The sequence below is a fragment of the Terrapene carolina genome, unplaced genomic scaffold (assembly GCF_002925995.2).
Source record: "Terrapene carolina triunguis isolate 2854851 unplaced genomic scaffold, T_m_triunguis-2.0 Scaffold361, whole genome shotgun sequence".
Lineage (NCBI taxonomy): Eukaryota > Metazoa > Chordata > Testudines > Emydidae > Terrapene > Terrapene triunguis.
In genome coordinates, this window is record NW_020664712.1 from 101,495 (window position 1) to 122,289 (window position 20,795).

Genomic DNA, 20,795 nt, shown 5'->3' on the forward strand with positions numbered 1-20,795 from the left:
TTCTAGGTTATGGGCCCAGCACACTTCCGCTACGCCACTTTGCTGTACAGGTAGAGGCCTCCATGACTCATTCACAGTGCTGCTCTCCTTAGTTGGCCGAGCTCACAGGCTGTGCACTGGAGAGTTGTGCCCATGGGATTTAGACGCTTTAGAGGAAGGTGATTGTACATGTGTCACATCTCCAACGCTGAACTGAAATGTGGTCGCTGCATTCTCAGCCGGGGTCTCCTTAGTCTGATGATTCAGCAAAACCTGCCCCTTCCCCTGCTTTTCTCCTGGTAAGATCCAGCCAGTCTCCTGCTCCCCCTTCCAGGCTGAGGCGGGTTCCCCGATTCCCCGAGTGTCACAAACCCCCTGCGAGGAGCCCTGCCTGGCAGGGCCAGGCCCGGGTAAGAGCCGCCCCTTCCTGCCCCCAGCCCGGGAAACCTTTGTTTTTGCAGCGGGGCCATGGCCGGGGCCGGGAGCGCAGCGCGGAGGCTGCTCCAGCCCTGCAGCCCGCGGGGCAGCGCGGTGGGTCCGGGGGCAGCGCGGAGCGGGCAGGGCCGGGGGTGGGGGGCGGAGACACGCGTGGGGCGGACACGCTCCGGCCGGGAGGGGCCCGGCTGCCTGGTTCGCCCCCTGCCCGGGTGGGTCCCCGAGCTCCCCGCGGCCGGAGAGGGGCTGCCCGGGGCTGCGGGGGGCGAGTGTCCCGGGCGGGGCGGAGCAGCCCCTGCTGCGGGGCCGGAGCGACGGAGCCCGGGAGCGGCTGGGCCGGGAGCTGCAGGAGGGGCCCGGTGCGCGGTTCGGCTGCAGAGCTCGGAGCCCAGGCTGGGCCAGGGAGCGAGGGGATGGGGGAGCTGGGGGGTGGATCTGGGGTGTCAGAGCCGGGCTGTGGGGTGGGAGAAGCGGCTGGTGCTGGGGACTGTGGGGCTGCTGGGAGTTTGGGATGTGCTGGGGGGTCAGGGCTGGGGTTTGGGGATGTTTGGGAGGCTCCAAGTCCAGTTCTGGCCCTGCGGGAGCTTTGGGGGCTGGAGCTGGGGAAAGGGGGGGGACTGTCTGAAGTTGGCTGCTTGGGATGTGGCTGAGGCCTGGGGATGTGGGGAGCTGGGGGTTGGGCTGCACCCCTGTCACTGCAACTTGGGGCCCTGCATTTTCTCTGGAAAAGCTGCTCCCTGTTTCACCCTCTCCTCTCAGTCTGAGTCCCAGCGACTCTGCACAGGAGTCTACAGGGCAGGATGGGCCATGAAATCTGACAGCTGGGAGGCCGTTTGCAGCAGTTTCTAACCCTCCCTCCCCTGCTTCTTCCAGGATGTACCAAAAAAGCATCTGGCCCCTCTGGGAAAAGAGAGTGAAGCAGCCAAAGCGGAGGAGGAGCAGCAAAGTGAGGAGCTGCTGGTAGGTGCCCAGAGCCCCCCACCACTTAGGTTTGCTTGGCATAAGAATGACCTGGTGAATGCAGAGCCCACCCTGCCAGCCTCACTGGAGCCCAGGGAGAGGCAAGGTCAGGCACGGGCGTAACATGATGCCCTTAGGATCAAGGAGGCTGCTGGGCAGGAGAGGGTCAGTCTGTGTTAGCCCAGAGATCTGCCCACCGGCTGTCTGGGGCCTGGTCCACACTAACCCCCCACTTCAAACTAAGATACGCAACTTCAGCTACGTTATTAACGTAGCTGAAGTCGAAGTACCTTAGTTCGAACTTACCGCGGGTCCAGACGCGGCAGGCAGGCTCCCCCGTTGACTCTGCGTACTCCTCTCGCGGAGCAGGAGTACCGGCCTCGACGGCGAGCACTTCTGGGATCGATTTATCGCGTCTAGACAAGACGCGATAAATCGATCCCAGAAGATCGATTGCTTACCACTGGACCCGGAAGTAAGTATAGACGTACGCTTTATGTCACAGTGACCAGGGATCCTTTCTAGCTCCTAGGAGGATGGGGAGGAAGGAGATGAAATGTGGGCTGCAGAGATGGAGGATTTGGCTCAGTGCAAGTTGATGAGGTTTTGGGGAGAAGTGTCCCTCCTGTTGGTGATGTACAGCTCACCCCAGCCCTGAGCCCTCCTCCCTTCCCAGGATAAATGAACTTCCCATCACTCACCACAAGAGATCTTGTGTTCTGGTAAATAACTCTGCCACCCGCCCCGAGGCGCATTTATAATTTTTCCCTGTTACTGAGCAGATGAATTTCAATGTTGATAAATGCAAAGTAATGCACATTGGAAAAGAGAATATCAAATACACATAAAATAATGGGGTCTAAATTAGCTGTTACCACTTGGAGTCATTGTGGATAGTTCTCTGGAAACATCCACTCAATGTGCAGCAGCAGTCAATAAAGTCAACAGAATGTTGGGAATCATTAAGAAAGGGATAGATAATAAGAGAGAAAATATCATATTGCCTCTGTTTAAATCCATGGTACGTCCACATCTTGAATACAGTATGCAGATCTGGTCACCCCATCTCAAAAAAGATACATTGGAATTGGAAAAGGTTCAGAAAATAGCAACAAAATGATGAAGGGTACGGAACACCTTCTGAGTGAGTAGAGATTAATAAGACTGAGGCTATGGCTACACTACATAGCGTTTAGCAACATGGCTGTGCCGCTACAACCGTGCTGCTAAAAGGCACGCAGTGTAGCTGCTGTTTGTTGACAGGAGAGAGGTCTTCTGCCGACAAAAATCTTCCACCCCCCCAAGCGGCAGCAGCTTTGTTGGTACGAGAGCGCTCCTGCCGACAAAGCGCTGTTCACCCTGGCGCTTTTCATCTGTAAAAATTTGTTATTTGGGGGGGGGGGTGTTAACACTCCAGAATAACAAGTTTTGCTGACAAAGTGCCAGTGTAGACAAAGCCTGAGGCTGTTCACCTTGGAAAAGAGACGACTAAGGGGGGGTATGGTAGAGGTCTATAAAATCATGACTGGTGAGGCGAAAGTAAATAAGGAAGTGTTATTTACTCCTCATAACACAAGAACTAGGGGTCACCCAGTGAAATGAATAAGCAGCAGGTTTAAAACAAACAGTATTTCTTCACACAACGGACAGTCAACCTGTGGAACTCTTTGCCAGAGGATGTTGTGAAGGCCAAGATACTAACTCGGTTAAAAAAAAAACTAGAGAAGTGCATGGAGGACAGGTCCATCAATAGCCATTAGCCAGGATGGGCAGGGATGGTGTCCCTAGGCTCCGTTTGCCAGAACCTGGGAATGGGCGACGGGGGATGGATCACTTGATGATTACCTGTTCTGTTCATTCCCTCTAGGGCACCTGGCATTGGCCACTGTCAGAAGACAGGATACTGAGCTAGATGGACCATTGGTCTGACCCAGTATGTCCATTCTTATGTTCTATGTTTCCCTGTTACTGAGCCACCCTCTCCCTGTTGCAGAAACAGACGGAAACCGAGAGGCAGAAGATCGTCTGGGAGTGGAAGGAGCTGCGAGGGTTTCTGGAGGAGCAGGAGCAGCGGATGCTGTCCCGGCTGGAAGAGCTAGAGAGAGCCATTGTCCAGAGAAGGGATGAGGGCATCTGCAGCCTGTCCTGGGAGATTTCCCTGCTCAGTGAGAGGGGAGGAGAGAAGGGGCAGCAGCCGCTGAGCCAACCACTGCAGGTCAGACTGTCATTGCAATGATCATATGCAGTGTTTCTATAGGAGCTTCTGAGCCCTAGACCCCAAAGCATTTTACAAAGTGGGGTCAAGGGCATTATCCCTATGGGACAAATGGGGAAAGTGAGGCAGAGGGAGGGGCAGAGCCCTGGCCAAGGTCACACAGTGAGTCTGGCAGTGGTGCCAGGGTTGGGTCCTGGGAGTCCTGGATGCTGCAGCCCCAAGACCTTCTCTCCTGGAAATGTCTGTCTGCATTTGCACTTGGAGGGTGAAATCCCCTCCCCCACTATGCTGAGGTCCCGAGCAGGCCTAAGGCCCCTCTCACTGCAGGTTAATGGGTTTAGTGGGGCCAGGGGCCTTCTGGGTCTCTCAGCACTGGGGGGAATTTGGTTCTCAATGCAGAGAAATATCTTCTGCCTGTAAAGTGCCTGGGGAGAAGGTTTCCGCAGTGGCGACCTGCCCGCAGGGATTGCTGGGGCTGCGTAGGGGAAAGTCCCGGGTAGGGGGCGGCAGCTGCTCTGGGAATGTAAACCTGAAATTCCCCTACTGCCCGAGGCTTCAATGGTGACTCCCCTGCAGAGCACGAGGCCGCCCCACCCAGGGACACTCCCACTGACGGCCTCCTCTTTCTCTCCCTCTTTAGGGTGCTGGGAGCACTGGGGGCAGGTAAGTCCTGGGCTCCATTTCGCTCCCCCTCATAGGCCGTTAGGTTTGATAACTGCACTGAATAGGAAGCTGCCCCCTGCCCTTGGAGCATGTGATTCTGTCTCCCCTAGTGGCTGACTCAGGTAGGAGAAGAGCCGTTTACTGTCTGATCGCTAATGAGCTCACAGCAGGGCTGCTAGACATAGGGTCGATGGGACAGACCAGGCCTGTCTCCTGGACTGATGTGGCCGCGTCACGTACTCAGAGGGTGCAGAATCTCAGCTTTCACATTTTTTAAAGTGAGTTGCTGGCCCTCAGCACCTCCGCAGTGTAAACGGAGACAGTGTTGCCTTGCTAGGGCTGGTAGCAGCCTGAAGCCGTAGCTCTGGGAGTATGAACTCTTCTGTCCCCTGTTAATGTCATCTGAGAGTCAACTGAAATGATGACACTTCGATGTCAACATTAAACGTTCTGTGGCTGATCACTTGAGCAGGTGGATCGGGGAGGGGGTGGGAGTGAAGCCTTTGTGGGGTGGGAATAGGGGGTTTCTGTGGGGAGGGAAGAACAGAGGAGAGACACAAGGACAAGGAAGGAAGAGAGAAATGGAGAAAGGAGGGTGGGAAAGGAAGGGAAACACAGGGAAGAACTAGCAGGGGCCCAACAGGGGTGTCAGGGAGGGGGCTGTTTTTCTCCTGCGTGACACTGAGTGTGACAGACAAAGACTTGGCAAAATAATAAGAACTAAAATTATATTTCAGATACGAAGGGCAGATTCTCCCCTTGTTCCTTGTACGTGGATGTCCCATGGAGAGCAGTGGGTGTTCTTCTGTGAATGGAGCAGGGCACAGAGTCCTAAACTGATGCCCTGGGCCATTGACCATAACGGACGGTGCAATATGGCCCTCTCTGTCAAATGAGCTGGACGCCCCAGGGTTACTGCTTCAGCTGAAGGGCTCGAGGGTTTGGTGTTTAAGGGCCCATATTCATTCCCTGCTGGAGACCTGGGCTTTGTCTGTGGCCACTGTCAGCATGTAGGACCTGCCCACTCTTTGGTCTGTGTCTCCTCCCTTTCTACATAATCCCAGTGCTGGTGCCCCTTGTTACTGCAGTAAACCAGTGTAGGGGGTGGCTCAGCCCCCCACAGAACCAGAGCGTCCCTGAGAAAGCTACAGAACAATGTCTCCGTTCCTTGCTCTCTAGTGTCTCTCCACTTCCCATCTCTGGGGAGCACAGGGCTGAGATGACTCACCATGACAATGACCATCTCAGGCTACAAAGCTCAGATCCAGGTTTTCTGAAGTTTGGGGGTTGCTGGGCTCAGGGTCGGGGAATCAGGCCTATTTCTCAGCCCTCCTTTCCCCAGCAGGGAGGACGGGATGTTTCAGAAGCCAGAACCGGCGTTTGCGGAGCTGGAGAAGAGACTCAGCGATTTCTCTCTGAAAAGTGCCATGCTGCAGGAGGTGCTGCTGGGATTCAAAGGTGAATTGGAGTCTGGGGGTGGCGTCTCCTCTGGTTAGAGTGACCCTCGCCCTGGGGAGGAGTCGGGGACTCTAGTGATGTCACTGATCCTCGGCTCCATCTCACAGCCCAGCTCAGCGAGTCGCCCTTCCCCATGGAGTAGTCCTGTGGGGCTGGCTCTGTCTGCAGCGGCTGCGTTATCGGCCTCTGATCTCTGTCACCATCTCATAGTTAACAGCAGTTACATTAATAAGCAATGGGGATTTCTCCATGAATGCGAGGGCCTGAATTCTCACCTCTCCCATCTTCTTCTTCCCCTAGAGACACTGCGACGGGAGCTGGGGAGCGACACAGGTACGTGTCTGTCTCTGACTGGCCATGGGGAGATTTCAGACCAATAACCATGTTAACCACAGGGGATCGCAGCCTCCAGCACCTGGAAGCTGTGTAACAATGTGAAGCGATGTTACTTTGTTCTTGCACCACTATATTTTCAACTGACTTCTCTTAAATATTTTAGCTCATCAATATCACGTAAGCATTTAAAGTGTTTTGCAGTTTTTTTAGTATTCATTAATTTTTTTGCCTTTATTTTCTTTAATTATTGCATTTTTTACTGACTACATTAATTTTAAGAATTTTATTTTGCAGTTTTAATTGCAGTAATATTAATAGTGTTTTTAATTAAGTTTACATAGTCTGATTTTAAAGCTCTTTTTTAAAGACCACTAAGGTCTTTGACAACTTTTCCTGTTTTTGAGTGGCTGCTCGATACTTTTTTTTTAAAAAATACAAAGGCTGAGGTTTTTTTTAAACATATTTATTTGAAAGTTTTTTAGTAAAGTTAGAGTTTTTTGGCTTTTTAAAAAAATAGACTTTTTTTGTTGTGACTTTTTAAATGGGTAATGAATTCAAATTTTTTAACTTATAATTATTTTAGTGCACTATTTACCTCTTGTGACACAGGTTGTAGCTGATTTTTACACTTTAAATAAATAAAACAGCTATTAGCATCTAATTTTGTTAAAACAGCAATTCAATATTTCTTTTTTGCATAACCTGCACTTCTTTAAGAATGCAACGTTTGGTTCTTTTAATTAACTTTTGGCTCTAAACTTTTTTTTTTGTGCTTACATTATGCCTTAAATTAATTTATATTTCTAGGAATGATTGTATTAATTTAAGATAGAATCTTAATTTTTTTTCCCCCAATACATTCCTAGCCATCCCGATGATAATTAATTTCTGGGAAACATCCTCAGCAGAATTATTTGAATGTGTTGCACCAGAGAGTAAAGGCAGAGAGGCAGTGGCTTTTGGGAAACAGGGTAGGTTTCATTACTAATGCTGCTCTTAAAAAGAAGGGTCTTTTTAGAAAAATAGTTTAACTTACAAGCACTGAGAGACTTTAAGAAAGTCACTAATCACGGGAGCAATGGGTCTCTTTGGAACATATTTTAACTGACAAGCCCTTACAGCCTTTCTGAGAAACAGGATAGAACTATGGACAACATTAAGTGCAAATTAATAATCATGCATCATGAGGAGAAAGAGGAGGGAATGCAAGTTAAAATATAATGAAAACAAAGCCTCTCAGAAAGGAAATATATCAGTTTAGTAGCAGTGTTGCCATATCAGGGGTGAGGTGGGAGATGATTTTCTCCCCCCCCTCCCATCTCTTTTTAAAAGTCCGAAAAGGAATAAAAGTAGGTGGCATAGTTTATTTTTTATTATTTTGTTTACTAATTAAATCCATGTCCCTAAGACCAAATTTGGCATAGGTAACTTTGTTCCCACGTTTTCTTGTTCACCAAGCATAGATCTTAGTACTGTCCCTGAACTACATCATTAGCCCCCTTTTGTTTGGACTAATTAAATTTTCTTTAGTTGGTCTTCTTGCACCTGTGCATGGCATTCATGGATGAAAATAATTTAACCTACTTTTCATCAACTTGTTACTATAGGGTATTTTAAGATCTTATGAACTTTCGTCTTCCTTTTACAGTGAAGTAAGGAAGAGAGTTCAAAATGTGGGTGTTATTGGAATTAATAGTTCCCAGGGTTGGTCCATATATGCCATAGTACTTTGCTCATTCATGCTTTGTCCATATACAATGTAGCACTCTCTTCCCAAGCATAGTCAATGATGATACAAAATAATGATCTAGGCTGGTGTTTCTCAGCTGGTGGTTTGCGACCCCCGGGGGCTCAGGAAAGGCACTCAGGAGGCTGTGAGATGTTGAGTGTTTCATTATGATCTAAAGCACAGAAAATCTCACTCCCCCACTCCTGCACTCTCCTGTTCATTGTGGACAAGTATTCTCTGTCAGCCTCTAGAAATATACAAGTTATATATAGACTCAGCATGGATACATGTTTTATTCTTACTTTTTTAGTAAATGTTTGGGGGTCGGAAAAAATGTGGCTTCCAATAAGTGGTACTTGCTTACTTATTTCAGCTGGGAAATTAGGCAGTTTTCAGCTGTGCACAGTAACCCTTTCATTGCCTGTATCACAGCCAGCGAGACTGAAACCCCTGCGGTGGTTAGTAGAGATGGGGACGAGGCAGAAAGTTTGGATCCAAACCGGCATTCAGTGCTGTCAGCAATCACAGGAGAGTAAAGGAACCCAGGGATCGTTGGTCACTAAGTCTCCCGAGGAGAGGGAGGGGAGAGGGGGAAAGAGAAGACAGAAAATGAAGGAGAAATAAGTGAGGGGGGGCGGAGGTCACAATCTCCCAAACCTGCCCACAACCAGTCATAGAATCAATAAGTCTAAGGCCAGAAGGGACCACTGGATCATCTGTCCTGACCTCCTGTCTAGCACTGGCTGCCAACACCATCCAGCACCCGCCCACTAAACCCAACCGCTGGAGTGAGACCAAAGTCTTGCAGCCCACAGGAAACTGGACTATTATATGCCCCAGGCAGAAAATAGGAGGGACCGAGGTGCACCAGTGCCCCAGACTCCTGAGGTGGCATGGAAATGGTTAAGTGAGATATTTCTGGGGAATCCTAGTGAGTGCCCCACACTGCATAGGAAGATGAAAACCGCCCACTGACAAACCTGACCTGGGGTGAAAATTCCTTCCCCATCCCACCTATAGTGTCAGTTAGACCCTGAGCATGGGAGCAAGAACCAGCTAGCCAAGCCCTGAGAGAGAGAGAGAGAGACACTGAGTGATCAGTGCCACCTCACAGCCCTGGTCCACCCTGCCCAATATCCTGTCTTCTTCTCTGGCCATTCTTGAAGCTTCAAGGAAGGAGATTAAATAAACCCTCTCAAAGTACATTGTGGTGGGAAAAATCCCTTCCTGACCCCTACCAGTGGTGGCTGAAACTCCTGAAGCATGAGAGTGAGGAACGTAATACATAAAATGGATGTGAGCCCCACTTAATGTTCCACTATTTGTCTTATTGAGAATGGCTTCCATCTTAATATCACCAGCAAACTTCATTTCATTTACTGCACCAGCACTGGGCAGACTTTGTCCTGTCCCTGCCTCCTCCTGGTTCCCATGGTGGGGGAGTTGCTCTCAGGGTTTTAAAACTAGCACAGTGGGTTTAGTGCTGGTGGGAGGGGCTGTGTCTGGGCTGTGGTAAAGTGATGGAATGTTTTCCCAGCATGCGAGTCAGAAACATCTTGTGCAGGGAAAGGGCTGGGGCAAATCATGATGTGATAGGAACTAAAGGCCCTTCTGAAATCTTCCCTGTCACCCTTCTCACCCTGACAGGTGGCAGAGTAACACCCACCTTTGACTCCAGATTGTCCCAGCTTCCCACGGGACAGGGAAGGGAACTGGCTGTAGTGGAGCCAGTCCAGGTAGGGATTATTGCGCGGTTGCTAGTGGGTTCCTGCTGGATGGAGAGGGGCAGGAAATACTGAGGGCCTCGGATCTTTGGGGAGTTCAGTCTGGAGGTGGGAGGGGGGCAGGAAATACCCAGGGTGGAGAAAGGGAGGGGAACAGCATGTGGCAAACCTGCTGGGAATTGTTTAACTGAAGTCCTGGATTCTGGGAACAGACCCATGGGGTTTGGGGGAGGAAATTACCCTATTTGTGGAATGGGGTTGTGTTGGGGGTGGGGAAACGCTGGACAGCCCTGGGAAAACGTATCAGATTCCCAGTGCAAGAACATAAACCTACTCGCCAAAGGCTGCTATGGGATATGAAGACGCGGAAGTGGGACGTAGAGTAGATAACCCCTCCCCTTCCTTCCAGCTGCTGGCAATGGGAAGCGTGTTGGGACTCCTACTGGGGAGCCAACCCTGGAGCCTGCTGGGGGCCCCATCCCCCACATCAGCCTCTGGCTTGTAGGTGTGTGATGAATGAGAAGACCCTTCCCCCTCTGTCTGCTGGGAGGGATGAGGGGATCTCTATCTCCCCTCCTGTTTTGCCTCCTGGCTGCTCTGAGCAGGGTGGGGGTGGGACTCTGCTGACTGAGCCTGCCAGAGCTTCCATTTGATTGACTCCTTTCCCTCCATGAATAGTGGGGCTGTGACTGGGGCAGCAGGTACTGAGTGTTGGACACTTCCTCTTTCAGGGGCCGGTGACTTTCGAGGAGGTGGCTGTGTATTTCACCAGGGAAGAGTGGGCTCTGCTGGACCCCTGTCAAAGAGCCCTCTGCAGAGATGTCATGCAGGAGAACTATGAGAGTGTGACCTCGCTGGGTAAGGATTCCTGTGCCCTCGGTTCTTAGAAGGGGAAATGAAGAGTTAGGGTTCACGCACCCCCCCCACAATGCCACCTCTGCTCTGCCCTGTTTTAGCAACAGCCCATTGAGTGCATTGAAATGGGGCAGACTAGGTCCCTCAGGGTTCACATGCACCTCCCTTCATATCGCAGTCACAGCTCTGCCAAGCTGCTCCAACTACTCCCTCCACCATCCAGTTACAGCTACAGCTGACCCAGTGCACACAGCTGGAGGGCATGTGGATAAATGCTGGTATTCCCACCTGTGAACACAACACAAACAATGGCACATTCTTAGTCCTTCATATCTATTGTAGAATCATAGATTTTATGGCCAGAAAGGGTTATTAGGTCATCTAGTCTGACCTCCTGTATAACACAGGTCATAGAATTTCATCCAGTTACTGCTGTATTGACCTGAATACCTTGTGTTGGACTAAATCCTCCTCCAGAAAGGCATCCACTCTGACTTGAAGACTTCAAGAAATGGAGAAACCGCCACTTTCTTTGTTAGTTTGTTAACCTTTGCATCAGCCTTACTGAGCCATTCCCAGTGGCTAGTGCCAGCTGCAGGGCTAGGGGCAGAGCTAAGGTTGCATTTTAGGGGTGGTGTGTATATTAACTCTTCCTTTTCTGGTTTTCAGAGGTTTAAGTTTAGCCACCACCAACATAGTGGAACGGCATGAAACAGAACTGGGCAACCTGTACTCAATATTTATGTAGGTTATGGGCATTTGATTTCCTTATTTTTTTAATAGACTGTTTTGGCACTCTTGGGGTATGTCTACACTACAGGATTAATCCGAATTTAGATAATTCGAATTTGGGAAACAGGTTGTATAAATTCGATTGTGCGCGGCCACCCTAAGCACATTAATTCGGTTTTTAACCACATTAATTTGGTGGTGTGCGGCCACACTACCCCATTACTTTAACCACAGTAATTCGGTGGTGTGCGGCCACACTAACCCTAATTCGAATGAACAAAATCGATTTAGGCGCTACTCCGCTCGTCGAGGTGGAGTACAGAAATCGATTTTAAGTGCCCTTTAATTCGAATTAACTGGCTCTGTAGTGTGGACGGGTGAAGGGTTAATTCGGATTAACGCAGCTAAATCCGAATTAAAGTCGTAGTGTAGACCAGGCCTTGGTCTGCATGAGAGATTTTGCCAGCATAATTCTGTCAATTAAGGATGTGCTTTTTCGCATCCCTAACAAACAGCGCTCTGCTGACAAAACTTTGCAGCTCAGAAGAGGCCAGAGTCTGCTAGGGGATTTTAAACCACTTTAAAATATTGCTCTCAGCCCTGAAATTTTGGAATCAGGGGGAAACTTCTAATAGGAACTCCTTCAGAATGCAACCAAAACACACAATACACGTAGCCTGAGTGTAGTGGGAGGAAAGGGATAGATATGTGGAAGACTAGAGGGAATCAGGGAGGGATGGGTACCATGGAAGGAAGAGGAGGTGAGGAATCAGAGACAGACTCTCCTGGGAACAGGGAGTGTGGTGGGTTGGGGGAGTGGGAGACTGGGAATGGAGAAAAGGGAGTGGAGGTCCCAGCATTTGTGCTGTTGGAGGGGGAGGATTGGGTAGGAGATCTGGGATACTTGGAAGTGGAAAGACTGAGGATAGTGGGAAGGGGATGGGGAGTGGTTGCTCCAAGGAGCAGGAAGGATCTGGTGGCAGTGGGAAGGGAAGGTTTCAGGGAGGCAGATATTTGGGGCCCTCCACGAGAATATCCTTGCCAAAGTCTCTGAGTTCTCCATAAGCAAAGCTCAGAACCAGTACTCCATCCTTATTCTTCTTGACCTATCAGCCACCTTTAATATCACTGACCATGGTCGTCTTCTTGACATCTTGTCTTCTTCCTGACTCTCCTACCTCTGTAACCACTTCTTCAGAGTGTCCTTAGGAAGATCGTCCTCACGCCCACTCCAGTTTTCTGTGGGGGTTCTACAGGGCTCAGTCCTTGGTCACTTCTTCTTCACTTTATCTCTGGGAAATCTCACCCCCAAACACAAATTCAGCTACTGTCCCTATGCTGCTGAATCACAGATCTACCGCTCTACTCCAGTCCTGTTTCCTTCTGTCCAAACTGAAATCTCAGCCTCCCTCTGATGCCTCCTTGTGGATGGCTAGCCATCAACTCAAGCTCAACAGCTCAAATGTTGATAAGAGAGCTCTTAATCCCCCAAACCAGCTCCCCACTTCCTTTCTTGCTGTTCACTCCAGAATTAGCTGATGGAGTCTCAGGCAATATTTCAAACTCAGATGACAGGCGAGGTCCCAGAAGATTGGAGAAGGTTTAACATAGTGCCTATCTTTACAAAGGGGAAAAAGGAGGAGCTGGGGAACTATTGACTAATGAGCCTGACCTCAATACCAGGGAAGCTACTAGAGCAATGTATAAAACATTCAATTTGCAAATACTTGGAGGATGGAGGGGTAATCGATAGCAGCCAGCATGGATTTACTAAGAACATAGCATGACAAACCAGCTTGATATCCTTCTTTGATAGGGTAACTGGTTTGGTGGATAAAATAGACCTGGACTTCAAAAAGGCTTTTGACACAGTCCCATGAGTAAGCTGGAGAAATGCAGGCTCAACGGAACTCCCATTAAGTGGATATATAATTGGTTACACAACCGCAAGCAAAGAGTAACTATGAACGGAATGATGTCAGATTGGAGGGATTTCTCAAATGGGGTTTCACAGGGATCTGTTATGGGTCCGGTGTTACAGTGGGGGTTAGGTTCTAACGTCCGTGTGTAAGGCAAAATCGCGTATAGTCAAAATTACCATTGAGTGTAATGGCGGGTGGAATCGCCCACACTACAGGTACAGTATTTAAATTGTTGTTGTTCTCTTTTTTTATTTTTTTGCTGAGCGCGTATAGTTAAAATTGTGTAAGTTGAATCCGCATATGATGCGACTCCCCTGTATTTAACATCTTCATTAATGACCTGGATGTAAGAATAGAGAGCATACTGATCACATTTGCAGATGACACAAAGCTGGGGAGGTTGTCAACACTTTGGAGGATAGAGCAAAACTTCAAAGGGATCAAATTGGTGAACTGGGCTATAGACAACAATGAAATTCAACAAAGACAAGGGTAAGGTGCTACACTTTGGGAAGAAAAACCCAATGCACAAATACGGAATGGGCGATAACTGGCATGGCAGCAGCACCGCTGAGAAGGATCTGGGAGTTGTGGTGGATCACAACCTCAACATGAAGTCAACAGTGTGATTCTGCTGCAAAAAAGAAGCAAATGCATTAACAGAAGCATAGCATGCAAATCACAGGTGGTGATAGTACTGCTCTACTCAGCACTGGTTAGGCCTCAGGGGGAGTCCTGGGTCCAGTTTTGGTCACCACTGACTAGACAGGATGTAGAGAAACTGGAAAGAATCCAGAGGCAAGTGACAAAGATGATCAAAGGGATGGAACGCAAACCAATGAGCAAAGGCTGATGGAACTGGGTGTGTTTAGTTTGGAAAAAAGAGTTAATGGGGGGGATATGACAGCGGTCATCAAATATTCAAAAGGCTGTGTAAGTATGTGTGGCCATCCCTCCTGGTCTATCTCTGAGGGAGGCCACGCCTCCTCGCTGTCGTGCTCTTAGCACTGCAATCAATTAAGGGGGAATTAGCAGTCTTCAAAGCTCAGGCCACTTGATCCAGGCTGAGCAATAGTTAATCTATGGTGGCTGGCCCTCAGGCAGAGCTGGGCACCAGTAGTCAGCACTCTGGTCTGCAATCAGGACAGAGCTGCAAAGTCTACAAGCCCAGGCCCTCAGGCAGGGTGGGGCAGCAAACAATTAGGGGCTTTGCCCAGGGCAAGCACCAAACAGTCTAGTGTCCTAGTTCGGTGGATGGTAAGACCAACACAGGCCTCCTGGCCGAAGGTGGGGTGGCAGGAGGTAGGGGGACCCTGGCCCACCTGACTCCACCGGGTCCCAGCCCTGGGCCCAAACAGTGGCAGTGTAGTCTGCCACTGGATCAGTGGGGATCCGCCCACAACACCCTTACTTAGTGTCAGGCCAACACTCAGCCAGACGATGGTCTAGTTTCCCTGGGCTACTTCCTACAATCCCCAGGGTTTGTTATCTCTGCCTCAATTTTCCCGGGATCGGTGGTCTGTGGCAGCCCCATCAGCTCATTGACACCTCGACTGGCTGGCGACCCTGAGAGCTTTGGCCAGTCCTATGGCGGCCGCCCCAGCAGGTCCTCGGTGTCCCGCTCCGGCAGCGGGTGATAAGCATCCGTCTCCCTCAGAAGCTCCAGCCCAACTGAGCTGCAGGGCCCTCCTTTTGTATTTCTGCTTCCTATCCCGCCCCTCAGCTTCCAAAGGGGTGGAGGTGGCTTTCCTGGCTCTGTAGCCCAAAGGGCGGGTTGTGGTCCCTGCTGGTCTTCCCCACTACAGGCTGCCATACGAAGGATGGAAAACAGTTCTTCTCTCTTGTCACAGAGGGCAGGACAAGAAGGAGTGGGTTCAAACTACAGCACAGCAGATTTAGATTAAATCTCAGGAAAAACTTCCTAACTGGAAGAACAGTAGGAGAATGGAACAGACGCCTAGGGCGGTGGTGGAAGGTTATTCACTGGAGGTTTTCAAAAGGAGGCTGGAGCCATCTGCCTTGGGTGGTTTAGTCACAGCAAATCCTGCACCTTGGCAGGGTGTTAGACTAGATGACCTTTGTGGTCCCTTTTAACTCTATGGTTCCATCTAAGGGGAACCAGGGTTCGCACTTGGAAAAAGCTAATACTAGCGTGTCGCACATTAAGGGTATGTCTTCACTGCATCTAGAAGCTGCCTCCCAGCCAGAGTCCATGCTGACTCACTACAAATAAGGGTGTAGGTGCTGTCGGTTGGGTTGTAGCTTGGGTTCTAAAGCCAGGAGTTGAGGGGGTGGGTGGGCTGGATGGTCTGAACTCCAAGCAGAGCCCTAACATCAAAGCAATGTCTCCACAGCCATTTTTAATGCACTAGCATGAGACTCAGCCTGGAAGGCAGCTGACTTCCTGATGCACTGTAGACATGCCCGAAAGAGGGCGGTCCCAAGGGAGACTGTATGAAGGTTGGGTCACCTAACTCCCTGTAAATACATGACCCAGCCCCCTCCCTTGGCACCCTGTCACTGTGCCTTAGTGGGTCACAACTGAGGATGCCAAATTCAGGACGAACTGCTGAGAAAAAGGGCAAATACCACCCAAAACTGGGGGTTATTCTTTTATAAGCTTCTGAGTAGCAGCCGTGTTAGTCTGTATCCACAAAAAGAACAGGAGTACTTGTGGCACCTTAGAGACTAACAAATTTATTTGAGCATAAGCATGCATCTGATAAAGTGGGCTGTAGCCCACGAAAGCTTATGCTCAAATAAATTTGTTAGTCTCTAAGGTGCCACAAGTACTCCTATTCTTTTATAAGACAGACCAAACCAGCCACAAAAGTAAACTCCTGTTTCACCACACTGGCTAACAAGAAAACATAAAGGCAGTTTTCTCAGGCATTCCGGTTCTTATAACGCCACCAAAAACACCGGATTCAGAGATGAGTAGTTTTCAACCAGTGTCATTAAATAATAGTTTCTTCTGATCCCAAAGGGCCAGCCACTCCCAGGTCAATATACAACTTAAATCTTACCCAAAAATCATTCTGGTGCCAATCCTTTAGTATCTAAAATCTAAAGTTTTATTCATAAAAAGAAAGAAAGGTGAGAGTTAAAATTGGCTAAGGGAATCAATTACATACAGTAATGGCAACGTTCTTGGTTCAGACTTGTAGCAGTGATGGAATAAAATGTTGGCTTAAGTCAAGTCTCTGGAGTACATCTACAGCTTGAATGGGTCATTCAGTCCTTTGTTCAGAGCTGTAGCAAAGTTCCTCCAGAGGTAAGAAGCAGGATTGAAGACAAAATGGAGGTGTTTCCAGGGCCTTTTATAGCTTTTGCCATGTGAAGAGCATCCCCTTGTTCTTACTGTGGAAAATTACAGCAACAAGATGGAGTTTGGAGTCACATGGGCAAGTCACATGTTCATGCCCAATTTCCCTCAGTCATTGCAGGAAGCCATTACCTAGATTCCAGACAGCACATTTACATGACAGTCCACTCAGTGTAGATGGGGTTCTCCCATGGTCCATCGTTAACCAAGTGTGTCTTGATGAACCACTTCATTTGAACAGTCCCTCCAAGATGTGCTAGCTAGCTACCTTGTGGGTGTTACCCTGTTATGCTCATAAGAAGCACACGGGATCTTTTTCAGGGGAAAAGGCAATATGCCGCATTTATTGAAGATACAACAATTAGCATATGCATTCAATCACACACCACACACACACACACTATCCCACCAGTCAATGTTATAGTTACCAGTCCAGAGTCCGGATCAACCTAGTGGCCAGCTAGGTTGATCATGGGTAGGAGGAGCCGGGTTCCGTTGGTCATGACACAATGCTCTGGGGAAGTCTTGGCAGGATGAACCCAAAGTTTCCTGGCAAGGCACCCTGTTTATATAGCGATTTTCCTTCATTGGGACCAATGAGTTTTGCACCATCATGCTGTAATCAATTGTTGTTTGACGAGTGCTTGTTTTCTTAAATTGTCCTTCTCATCCTTTATCTTGTTCTTTCATCAAGTTCCTCAGGGAGTTATCCCATGTTGGTTTTCATCACAGCTATCTTGTCCCCATTGATAGGTGCCTGTCTCATCTTTAGAGTCATCAATCAGCCCTCCTCTGACATTTCAATAGCGGCATGTTGCAGCCTCCTGGCGCTCTTGCGTCTGTCTCCAGTTCCTCCCTCATACATCTGGTTCAGCGATGGCCTTCACACTTTCCTCTTAACACGTACATTCCTCATTCACACACAGAACAGAATTAATTTACACAGAACATTTTGAACAGGAACATCAAATTGCAATGCAAAAGAAAACAATCATGACATTCTTTTACTTATTTTAAAATGCTAAACCTACAACAAATTGGTGACCCTCAAAGGTCTGTTACTGCCTTGAAATCAGTCCAGACACAGATTCTGGCTGATGTATCTCTACCCATTGGCCCATTTGTCCATTCCTTTCTGTTATTCAAAAAGGGTGTCTAGCAGGATGTGATCAGATCATACACCAATACACTTAATGCATGCTACATTCTTATTCTTTATCCTTCATTCCAAATTATATAAAATACCAACATAAAATCCTACTACTACATTTGGGGGAAGAGTTTGCGGGAGTTCAGTTCCTCATTTTTATTTGACCTCTCTCCAGCACTTGCTTTGGTTTGGTCTTCCCCTTTCCATCCCTCTTTGAGGTTTCTGTCTCTGTCCCAGCAGGTGATGCAATGGTATGTGACAAAGAGGAGCAGAATTCTCAGAAGGAAAATGTTGAGCAAGTGGATAAACACAGAGCATTATCGCAAAGATCAAAAAGGAATGTGTCCAGGAGTCATGAGCAGGGAAACTCCTGTGAGATTCAGCACAGACCAGAAAGAGAACAGGGAAACCATCCAGGGGAGAAAGTGGGTAAATGTATTTCCTGTCGGGGAACTCAGAAGGACCTCAATGAAACCACAACACAGCAGGAAATCCTCAGGGGAAAGAGAAAAAATACATGCACTGAGGATGGGAAAAATTTATGTGACTACTCAGTCGTTATAAAGCATCAGAGAATCCACACAGGAGAGAGGCCCTATGAATGCTGTGAGTGTGGGAAATGCTTCACTAAGAGCTCATCCCTTTCTGAACATCAGAGAATCCACACAGGGGAGAGACCCTATGAATGCAGTGAGTGTGGGAAAAACTTCACTCACAGATCAGGCTTTTTTCGCCATCAGAGAATCCACAGAGGGGAGAGGTCCTATGAATGCAGTGAGTGCGGGAAAAGCTTCAATCGCAGCTCGCACCTTATTAGGCATCAGATAATCCACACAAGAGAGAGGCCCTATAAATGCAGTGATTGTGGGAAAAGTTTCACTAAGAGCTCAGCCCTTTCTGAACATCAGAAAATCCACACAGGGGAGAAGCCCTACGAATGCAGTGACTGTGGGAAAACCTTCAATCGCAGCTCGCACCTTATAAGGCATCAGAGAATCCACACAGGGGAGAGGCCATATGAATGCAGTGAGTGTAGTAAAAACTACACTACCAGCTCAGCCCTCTCTGAACATCAGAGAATCCACACAGGGGAGAGGCCCTATGAATGCAGTGACTGTGGGAAAACCTTCAATCGCAGCTCAAACCTTTTTACCCACCAGAGAATCCACACAGGGGAAAGGCCCTATGAATGCAGTGAGTGTGGGAATACCTTCTCTTGGTACTCAGACCATTTTAGCCATCAGAGAATCTGCAAGGGAGATCAACACCATAAAAACCTCTAGGGCTATCAATACTTTCTTTTTCTTTAATAATTTTCCTGATTCCCACATAGTAACTTTTGAAGCTGTTTGAACTGTTTGCAGCACTGTTATCCCTCAACTTGACCAGATGAGTGGCCCAGTTTTGCCTTTTTGCAGTTTGCCCTGTTTTTGAGGTGGACCCATTTGTCCTTTCTATCAACTCCATTGTCTCATGAGTAATGCAAGTGTGCCCTTCCTCTCAGGAACCAGGGAGCATCACATTTATACCATTCCTCCTATTGCAAAATTATTGTTAGAGTCACCAATGATTCAGATTATATCATTGCCAGTTATTCTCACATTGCTCTGGGTTGTGCTGAAGAGCAGTTATATTGGGAACTTTTCAAATTATATGTAAATGAAGAGGAGCAAGGGCAGGGAAAAAAGTGTCATTTCAGCCTCTGTGACACCAGAAGGATACGAGGTGACTCAGAGATTCCCTCCTTCCCCATCACCGCAGAACTGTTACCTTTTGTCTGAGCCATGTAGAGTTTATCTTCATCACATTCTATCCATCCACTTCTCAAAGTGTCATGTGATGAAGCATTCTCCGTTGTCTGTGCTTGGAGATGATGCTTTGACTTCTTTAATCCTATATCAGAGTCTCTATGAGTGGAGATGAAAGTGTCAAAGACCTGGAAGGGGAATTCAAATGGATCCCAAACACAGTTTGATCATTTAGAGTTTAAATCCCAGGTTCCATCTATTGGTAAAGCCACTTCTTACAAGGTAGCTATTTTGTCCCCCATTATGGCGATGCTAGGATACAAAAAATGTTGTAAATAACATAACTGACTATTGAAACAGTGGTGAGTGAAGCAGGTTTGAATGGATCAGAGGAGAATGTGATGGGAGAATGTCTTGTCCTGATTCTGAATAATCAGATGTAACTTGCTCTGGAATTTCACTTGACACTTCCATTGTCATATATTCTGTCTCTCTGTGGTATGGGTTTCTATCTTTCCTGAAGGCTCTTTGGTCATCCAGTTGGATATTAGTTCAGTTTGATAAGATGTAGCTCAGATTTATTGGAGAACTTAAGACATATGACCATTTGCTAAAGTCATTATTTCTCACTTCAGCTTTGCTTTTTCCCCATCCCTCCATGATGACATGGAGAAAGTTCAAGTGCAGATCTGTTAACAGGAGAGAACTCTCTAATTTACTGGACATGCTAACAAAGAAACAGCAGTGATTTAAAATCTCCACTTGGAAATGGTGAACAACAGCAGAACCCCAACTAACTGAAGGAAGTGCATATGATCACAGTGTAGTTCAATTGTTGAAGTCAATATCGTCTCAGATGATCTGGGGAGAGAATTCCACAGTAAGTGATTTTGATGTAGGCAAAATGCCCATGTATTTGGTTGCCAAATCATGTGTAGCCCAGGCCCGACAAAAGATCTCTCCTAGCTAATCCTATGTTATGGGGAATGCTGCCCTTCATGACACAGATGTTGAGGAAATAGAAGTGGGTTTTTTGTTGAATTTATCCTTTGTAGGTGTTGAAAATGTGTATAAAATCAATGTTGGAAATCTAATAGCTGCAGAAAAATAGCTATTTTTGAGTAGAATCTCCAGCTCTGGTAACAAACAAAGATTATGATCCAGCCCTGTATCTAGTTCCTTGCCTGGAACTGTGCCACCTAATTAAAGAAAAGCTGGGCATGCTTCGGGAAGCCATTCCTCACTAACATGGCTGAGTTTTTGAGTGGTTTTGTAATGGATTCTACTTCAGAGAAGTGTAAATTTACCCTAACCAAGGCCAAGGATTTGGAAAGAACTGGGGTGGAAAGAATACACACTCAGTTCTTGGTTTCCACCCCAGTTAAGGAAGCTATGGTGACCAATGACCCAAGGAAAATTGTTTGTACAACTCCACTTCCTAGTTCAGTGTCACTGATTACAGTTCCAGAGGATACCAGGGTTAGACTGAGAACAATCATCCTTCACCGTTTGGATGAAAAGAGAGAGTGCTTCATAGGACATTCCTTCCCCGTGAATCCCAAAC

General features: G+C 48.0%; 2 protein-coding genes across 2 annotated transcripts in view; both read left to right on the forward strand.

The window, feature by feature from the left end:
• Positions 1–408: 408 nt before the first annotated feature.
• LOC112125025 (zinc finger protein RFP-like) lies at positions 409–6,090 on the forward strand. The gene is made up of 6 exons (XM_029912887.1): positions 409–510; positions 1,288–1,374; positions 3,368–3,589; positions 4,230–4,252; positions 5,598–5,710; positions 6,011–6,090. The coding sequence occupies exons 1-6, from the start codon at positions 448–450 to the stop codon at positions 6,088–6,090; spliced, it is 588 nt and encodes a 195-aa protein (XP_029768747.1). The 5' UTR covers positions 409–447.
• Positions 6,091–9,186: 3,096 nt separating this feature from the next.
• LOC115271305 (zinc finger protein 883-like) overlaps positions 9,187–20,795 on the forward strand; it is a 254,910-nt gene continuing 243,301 nt past the window's right edge. The window contains exons 1-3 of the mRNA XM_029912884.1: positions 9,187–9,511; positions 10,231–10,357; positions 17,721–18,702. Of these exons, the coding sequence (XP_029768744.1) occupies positions 9,296–9,511; positions 10,231–10,357; positions 17,721–18,702 (1,325 nt within the window). The 5' untranslated portion in view covers positions 9,187–9,295. The remainder of the gene's footprint in view (positions 9,512–10,230; positions 10,358–17,720; positions 18,703–20,795) is intronic.

Bases quoted from the DNA above. Each gene is read 5' to 3' on its own strand.
- LOC112125025 (XM_029912887.1), top strand. From the start codon at position 448: ATGGCCGGGGCCGGGAGCGCAGCGCGGAGGCTGCTCCAGCCCTGCAGC. The intron at 4,253-5,597 runs GTAAGTCCTGGG...TTTCCCCAGCAG, and splicing joins GCTGGGAGCACTGGGGGCAG to GGAGGACGGGATGTTTCAGA. The intron at 5,711-6,010 runs GTGAATTGGAGT...TTCTTCCCCTAG, and splicing joins GGTGCTGCTGGGATTCAAAG to AGACACTGCGACGGGAGCTG.